This window comes from Dermochelys coriacea, chromosome 1 (assembly GCF_009764565.3).
Source record: "Dermochelys coriacea isolate rDerCor1 chromosome 1, rDerCor1.pri.v4, whole genome shotgun sequence".
Taxonomy (NCBI): domain Eukaryota; kingdom Metazoa; phylum Chordata; order Testudines; family Dermochelyidae; genus Dermochelys; species Dermochelys coriacea.
In genome coordinates this window covers 181,421,591-181,430,024 of record NC_050068.2, presented here as the reverse complement: position 1 = coordinate 181,430,024, position 8,434 = coordinate 181,421,591, and the positions used below count along the sequence as shown (strand labels likewise).

At 48.7% G+C, this 8,434-nt stretch overlaps 1 protein-coding gene across 6 annotated transcripts in view; it reads left to right on the top strand.

The window, feature by feature from the left end:
* The first annotated feature begins 691 nt into the window (after positions 1–691).
* Positions 692–8,434, top strand: part of GBE1 (1,4-alpha-glucan branching enzyme 1) — a 274,774-nt gene continuing 267,031 nt past the window's right edge. For 2 of the 6 annotated variants that reach the window (XM_043509638.1, XM_043509640.1), the window contains exon 1: positions 692–936. In XM_043509638.1, coding sequence (XP_043365573.1) covers positions 836–936 — 101 coding nt within the window. In that variant the 5' untranslated portion in view covers positions 692–835. The remainder of the gene's footprint in view (positions 937–8,434) is intronic. The other 4 variants (XM_043509634.1, XR_006279482.1, XM_043509617.1 and 1 more) reach the window with 4 other exon arrangements.

Sequence of the window (8,434 nt, the reverse complement as noted above, 5' to 3'; positions counted from 1 at the left end):
GCCCCACCCTAGTGCCTACGCCCCCAGCCGGCGCCCTCACCCCCTCCTGCACCCCAACCCCCTCATCCCTGACCCCACCCCAGAGCCCATACCCCCTCCTGCCCCCCAATTCCCTGCCTCAACCCAAAGCCCCCTGCCCCACCCTAGTGCCTACGCCCCCAGCCGGCGCCCTCACCCCCTCCTGCCCCCCAACCCCCTGCCTCAGCCCAAAGCCCCGCAGCCGCCAGGGAGAGTCCTCCAGCCTCCCGCGGCCCCGCGAAAGGGGAGAGCGAGGCAGGGGGCGGGGCCGCAGGGAAGGGGCGGGGCCAGCGGGCTGGGTTGGGTTTGGGGCGTTAGAACGGCCGCCCTCTTTGCGCCGCGGGATGAGCATCGGCTGCTCTGACCGCGGGGTCCGGAGCCACCAGCCAAGTTCAGCCGTTCCGGCCAGCGGGGCGGTTAGCAGTTCAGCTCGGACCCTGGCACGGAGGCGCGGGGGGGGGTTCAGACAGGAAGGGTTACCAGCCCCCCCCGCCCCCGCCTCCTCCTCCCCCGCCCGCCGCCTTTTGGCGATTGGGGCTGAGACGGACACGCCCCGGGGCCCCCTCCCCAGCGCTGCGGTCCTGAAGCGTCAGTTACTCCCCGCAGAGCCCGGGGCTCCCTTATGCGGCTGCGGGGGGAGGGGAGCGGAGCTTTGCGGCTCCCCGGGGCGGGGGCGGGCTGCGGGGAGCCGGTGTCCGGGCCTTGCCCCCCCTCCCCCCAGCTGGGGGCGGGGCCGGGCTGTGCTTCCCCTCCCCCCCCCCCCCCACGGTGTATATAGGCCGGGCCAAGGCAGCCGGCGACCGCTGCCGTGGGTAAAATGGCCGCCGCTGTCGCGCGGGGCGTGTCGGTGCCGGAGCTGCCGCGGCTGCTGGCGCGGGACCCCTACCTGGCCCCCTTCGCGCCCGACTTCCAGCGCAGGTACCGCAGCCCCGCGCCCAGGCGTCGCACCAGCCCGCAGCCCTGCGAGCGGGAGGCGGGCCCCGGGGCGGCGCCTCCGTGGGGGCCGGTGACCGCCCCCGAGCCGCCGCTGGGGCCCGTGGGGTCTCGGCTGGGACTCGGTGCTCGGGTGTGGGGCGCGGGGTGGGTGGGGGAGGGGGGGGCTCCTCTGCTGCGGGGGCAATGCGCAATGTGGCCTAGTGGGGGGCGGGGGTGGGGCTGTTCTCGAGGCGTCTTTCCAGCCATCACCGTTAAAAACGTGGCCCTGAGAACAGCTGTTCATGAGCCCGCGCTGCCCCGCCCGCCTGGGCCCCCCTCGGAAAGTGACACTGACTTGCTTGCAGTTTCTCTCTCCCCAGTGGGAATTTGGGAAACGCCAGAGAGCAGGTGAATCCTGGTGGTGACAAGTAACCTGCGTTTTCACCTTTCCTTCCCGTTTCATAATCTACCGTGGTGTTGGTCGGCGACCTCAGGAAAGACCCTTTTTGTTTATCTCGCCCGATGGGAGGCGCGAACACAAGCAGCTGTGGGCTGCTGCAGGCATTTTCAGTGCTGCTCTCAGACGCGCCTTTTAAGTGTCATTCACTGCAGCAAGTGGGGGGAGCGCGTTTCTGGTCCTCTCCTATAGCTGCCTTTAAAGTTGACTTGCATTTCAATACATTGCAACTGCTAAATCATTGTCTGGCCCCACCCCTCGATGTGACACAGTCCTTGTGCTATTGTGAGTGAGTTGCATATTTGCCTGCCTGTCCCTGGTTTAATCTGTGTGCCTAATTGAATGAAAGGGTCACTTACTGTGCGACCTTGAATGGCTGTACTGGGGCTTGCAGCAATTTGTGGCAATGTATGTAGGTACAACTTGCAAAATACGCAAATTGCATCACTCAGACTGTTCATCAGTCTACCTTCTCTGTAAATCAGCGGAGTTCAGGATGTTATCGTGGCTGGTTTAACTGTTCTTGCCTTGAGATCTTGTTAGTGAGTTAAAGATTACACATCACACAAGGAAAACAGTCTTTTAAGCCAGTCTTGAGCTTAAAAACCACAAGGCAGTTTTAGGAAAGTATGTACTGTGCATGCCATGAGGCAAATTTCTAATCCCTAGAACAAAGGCTGCAGTGGCAATGCTATGTAGAAGGCACTGACTGGCAGGTGTGATTCTTTATCATTAACAGTGCTAGAAATAAGAAAAGGAGTACTTGTGGCACCTTAGAGACTAACAAATTTATTACAGCATAAGCTTTTGTGAGCTACAGCTCACTTCATCGGATGCACTTGGTGGAAAAAACAGAGGAGAGATTTATATATACATATACACACACACACACACACACACACACACACACACACACACACACACACACACACACACACACACACACACACACACACACACACACACACACACACACACACACACACACACACACACACACACACACACACACACAGAGAGAACATGAAACAATGGGTTTATCATACACACTGTAAGGAGAGTGATCACTTAAGATAAGCCATCACCAGCAGCAGGAGGGGGAAAGGAGGAAAACCTTTCATGGTGACAAGCAAGGTAGGAGTACTTGTGGCACCTTACAGACTAACAAATTTATTAGAGCATAAGCTTTCGTGAGCTACAGCTCACTTCATCGGATGCATTGAGCTGTAGCTCACGAAAGCTTATGCTCTAATAAATTTGTTAGTCTCTAAGGTGCCACAAGTACTCCTTTTCTTTTTGCGAATACAGACTAACACGGCTGCTACTCTGAAGCAAGGTAGGCTAATTCCAGCAGTTAACAAGAATATCAGAGGAACAGTGGGGGGTGGGGTGGGAGGGAGAAATACCATGGGGAAATAGTTTTACTTTGTGTAATGACTCATCCATTCCCAGTCTCTATTCAAGCCTAAGTTAATTGTATCCAGTTTGCAAATTAATTCCAATTCAGCAGTCTCTCGTTGGAGTCTGTTTTTGAAGCTTTTTTGTTGAAGGATAGCCACTCTTAGGTCTGTGATCAAGTGACCAGAGAGATTGAAGTGTTCTCCAACTGGTTTTTGAATGTTATAATTCTTGACGTCTGATTTGTGTCCATTCATTCTTTTACATAGAGACTGTCCAGTTTGGCCAATGTACATGGCAGAGGGGCATTGCTGGCACATGATGGCATATATCACATTGGTAGATGCGCAGGTGAACGAGCCTCTGTTTGCAAACTGGATACAATTAACTTAGGCTTGAATAGAGACTGGGAATGGATGAGTCATTACACAAAGTGAAACTATTTCCCCATGGTATTTCTCCCTCCCACCCCACCCCCCACTGTTCCTCTGATATTCTTGTTAACTGCTGGAATTAGCCTACCTTGCTTGTCACCATGAAAGGTTTCCCTCCTTTCCCCCCCGCTGCTGCTGGTGATGGCTTATCTTAAGTGATCACTCTCCTTACAGTGTGTATGATAAACCCATTGTTTCATGTTCTCTGTGTGTGTGTGTGTGTGTGTGTGTGTGTATAAATCTCTCCTCTGTTTTTTCCACCAAATGCATCCGATGAAGTGAGCTGTATCTCACGAAAGCTTATGCTCTAATAAATTTGTTAGTCTCCAAGGTGCCACAAGTACTCCTTTTCTTAGTGCTAGAAATCTGACTGCATTTACTGTTCGTCTCTATATTGTGGGGAATAACATATATACTTTTGTCCCAGCCATAGTCTTCAAACATGATGAATTTGCCATCTTGTGTGCCAATTTCATATTGACACTGAAGTTTACTTAGCAATGTACTTGGCTTGTCCATGAAATGTGGGCCTCCAATGAGCCCTGGTACCTTGTTATGTTCCGGTCAAATGGATGGTCACTTGCTACAAAATTACTGTGGAAATATGTATTCCCTGGCCGCAGACTTAAAACAAGATGGGCACAACACTGATGAAAAAATATTTAAAAATGAAGCTTAAGACCGTGAATTAGCTAGAAGTAGCTAATACCCGAGTATATGTATAAAATAGATCATATCTTAATTCAAAAGTTTGGCTGACATGGAGTATGTGTTAGAATGGATCATAGCAGGAGGAGATGGGAATTATGTTAAGGCTCACTACATGTCTAACTTAGCAACAGAGCTGTAAGGCCATCATATGTTAATATCTGCATTTGGGTTTTTGATGTCCTTTTTTTCATTTGCAGTTTTTGTCTTTGCAAGCCCTGGAAACATTTATAAGAGAAGTGGTGTTAAAATGGTACAAACTGGGGAAACAGAATTAAGGGCTGGGGGTGGGCCCAACTCCCTTCCGAACTGTTGATAGAGGGGAGAATTCTGTGCAGACAAAATTCCTTCTGGCACTGTCGCTTTCAGTTCTTTCCTCTGTCTCTGCTGTTCTCTTATAACATGGGGAAACAAAAGAATCTCATTTGATTTACTTGTTGCTGCCTGACCACTTGGAATTAAATGATCTAAATTATTGTTAAAGTCACTGTGCAGTTCCAGAAAGCTGTGAATCTCAGAGACACCAAGTGCTGCTGAGGAGGAGGAAGAAAAAGGAGGAGACTGGAAAAATTTCACTTGCTCACCTTTATTCCTTTCTTATGAATGGAGGGTTAGGGTTGAATTGCTGCCCTGTCACCTTCCCTTTGAAACTGACAGTAACTGGTGAAAAGAAAAGGCGTACTTGTGGCACCTTAGAGACTAACAAATTTATTTGAGCATAAGCTTTCGTGAGCTACAGCTCGCTTCATCAGATGCATTCAGTGGAAAAAAATGTTGATCAGGTGGTTCCGCAGTTTCTTTGAGAGCGTATGGCACAAGCTGTCAGATGTCTATCATACCACAAGGACTGAAGGTAAAAAATTACAATCTACATACCACACAGACTATGTTGACAGCTTGTGCCACACGCTCTCAAAGAAACTGCGGAACCACCTGATCAACATCTTTTTCCACTGAATGCATCCGATGAAGTGAGCTGTAGCTCACAAAATTTGTTAGTCTCTAAGATGCCACAAGCACTCCTTTTCTTTTTGTGGATACAGATTGACACGGCTGCTATTCTGAAACCAGTAACTGGTGAGTTTCACTCTTGTATTTAGAAGGCTTTCCATAGCAATTGGAATGAAGCTGATCAGATTACTAAAGATTTAACCATGCTTATTTCCTTGTCATTAAATGTGATTTCTTCTTAAATGTTTGTTTTTCAAAAATCACAGTATAGGTGTCTTAGGTCATTGTTACCTGATTAAATAATTCAGGGTTTGGGAAGAATTATGCAGCTATTAGCTAAAACTAATTTCCATTAAAGATATCTAGGACAGGGGTCTCACTCGGTTTACCTTAGGACCAGTGCCGGTCCTGAAATCCTCCCAGTGGGCCAATAATGTCACTCATGCTGCCGAGAACCTGCCCCCGCCAAACTCTGCCCCCCCCCCCCAACTCTGCTCTTACCTGCCTAAGGCTCTGGGAGGGAGTTTGGGTAGGGGGGGAGGGGGTGGGGTGCAGGCTCTGGGAGGGAGTTTGGGTTCAGAAGGGGTGAGAGGTTGGGCTCTGGGATGGACTTTGGGTGCTGGGTGCAGGCTCTGGGCTGGGGCAGGGGACAGGGTTGCAGGCTCTAGGAGTGGTGAGGGGTGCAGGGGCTGGAGGGGTTGTGAGGAGGATGTGTGGGCTAGGTGAGTGAGTTTGGGGGCGGGAGGGAGTGTGTGGGAAAGGGGTGGGGGGTGCAGGCTCTGGGAGGCGGTCGTGGGGTGTGGCACTTACCTGGGGCTCCAACGTGGGGCAGGCCATAGGGCCTCCCTGTGCTGCTACCCCGAGGCACCACCCCCGCAGCTTCCCATTGGCCGCGGGGGCACTCGGGGTGGGGGCAACACACCGGGGCACAGCCCTGCCCTGGGGCTGCAGGGAGGGCCTGCAGATATGTGAAGCGAGCAGGCAGAAGCTGCTCAGCTCCACTGCACTGCTGGGGGTGAGTGGGTCTCCGGGCCATTGTAAATAGTCCAGGGAACGCGCGGGGGGAGTTCCCGGGGGCGGCAGGTTGGACCAAGGGAGAGACCCAGCCCCAAAGTTTCTGGAGCCCCATGGACCACATTGGGGAGGTTCTCGGGCCACAGATGGCTCGCTGGCCGGGAGTATGAGACCCCTGATCTAGAAGGAATAGAACCCAGGTCTCAAGAGGTTCAATCTGGTGTCCTAATAGACCATGCTGAAAAAGAATTCTAGTGGAGATTTAACTTAATATTTTCTGAACTTGGCTGGCTGTCCTCGCTCAGTATTGGAAATAATTCTTGGATTTGGTCTTCAACATAAGAAATACCTGTTAGATTTATTTGTGAATTCATCTAGCCACTTGATGGAAGATGTAAATAACTGCTCAAAGCAAACAACCAGCTGAAAAATTTTAAGCTTTCCTTGGAGTAAATTCAAATCCTCAACTGTTATAAAGTGTTAGAGATACTGGGTAAAATTTGACTTTTAAATATAAACACTCTTAAAATGTTTGCAACTGAAACATTGCGGTATTGTGCTAGATTGAGAACCTTGAAGTGGAATTGGCTAGAAACTTGCTAAACAGAAGAGTGACTGGGAGTGAAAATTAAAAATAAAAGATCAAATACAGTCTGGCAACCCCATGTGTTCATACATCACCAATATAGCTTAAATCAGGAGCGTTTTTTTTTTTTAACAAAAAAACAGATTGTCATGCAATCTCTGGATTCCAGCTGGTACTCTTAAGTGGAAAAAAATCAAATATTGTGAAACTTGTGCTTTTAAATTGTAATAGTTGGCAATACTGAAAATATTGGACAGAAAGCAAAATGTATAAAAAAATTGTTTTTAATCTAAAGCAGTTGAGATGTTTTGGTTCAGTTAATCCATAGACTGTATGGAAACCTCCCCCCCACACCCCCTTTTTTTTTTTTTTTAATACCACCGTCTGGCAAGGATAGTGCTTAGATCCTTGAAAAAGTATTATGTTGGTATTAGGAAGCAAAAGGAAAATAAACCAGCTTTATTTAATTCAGTGGGTTCAGTAGCTGCTTGGGTTAAGTCTCCCGTCTTCTTTCAGAGCTATTTGTTACCTCTCCCTGGCAGAAAGACTTCACATTGATAAGTACCCCCTCCCCAAACTGCTCTAAGCTCTTCAAATCACCTTGGCCTTAGGTTCTGTTCTCCTGTGTGTCGACTGCCTTTCCCATTTTGTTACATCTGAACTTATGCCATAGAAATTGGTAAGGCTGGCATACAAGACATGTCTACGCTAAAAGCTGTAATTCGCTCCATCAGTGATAGTAAGGGTAGAAGCTATACTGTGGTTAGGATTCAGGAGTTTGTCAAAATATTATCTAACATGACAATGAGAATAGCAAAAACACATGAATAATATCTACAGTCCAGCTTCTACTAGTGATCACGAGATTTCTTTTGAAACTCACTGCATTTTCTCTGACCTTTCTCTCTGGAAATTGGGTCTTTTTGTGTTTTAGTACTTTAGGAAACTCATTTGGATATGCAAAAAAAAAATTTAAGTTGTGGGAAGTCTACCTTTTTAGCTGTGCTTGATAGGTGGGGCCCTTCTCTGTACTGTTGCCTCTGTGCCCTGTCCTCTTCAGTCTCCTCCCTCTAATGGCCATTGGATGCCTCACTCTTTCTACTTCTGATGGGTATTACCCCTGCCCACTCCCATATATGGATACTGTCTCCTCAGTCTCTTCCTCTCCTCTGCTTCCTTCTCAGTTCCTCCTCTGCCCAGGAGCTCCTGGCTTCTGCCTGCGCTTTCCTACTCCTTTAATGTTGCCCCAGGCCAGTTCTAGGAAACCATAACCGTGCTGGGGTGGACTTTTTTTTTTCTTTCATCCCCACTTAGTGCTGGGAGGAGACTATGGTTAGGAAAACAACAAGGAGTCCGGTGGCACCTTAAAGACTATCAGATTTATTTGGGCATAAACTTTTGTGGGTCAAAAACCAGTTCTTCAGATGCATGGAGTGAAAATACAGATACAGGCATAGATATACTGGCACATGAAGAGGAGGGAGTTACTTTACAAGTGGAGAACCAGTGATAACACCAGTTGAGTCAAGTTGGGTGTGGTCCACTGCCAATAATTGAGGAGGAAGTGTCAATACCTGCTCTGTCCCCATATCTACTCTAGCGACACCATCATAGGACCCAATCACATCAGCCACGCCATCAGGGACTCATTCACCTGCACATCTACTAATGTGATATATGCCATCTTGTGCGAGCAATGCCCCTCTGCCATGTACATTGGCCAGACCAGACAGTCTCTACGTAAAAGAGTAAATGGACACACATCAGACATCAGGAATGGTAACATACAAAGCCAGTAGGAGAGCACTTCAATCTCCTTGGACATTCAATAACAGATTTAAAAGTAGCCATCCTGCAACAAAAAAAACCTTCAGAAACAGACTTCAAAGAGAAACTGCAGAACTACAATTCATTTGCTAACTTAACACCATTAATTTGCTCTTGAATAAGGAC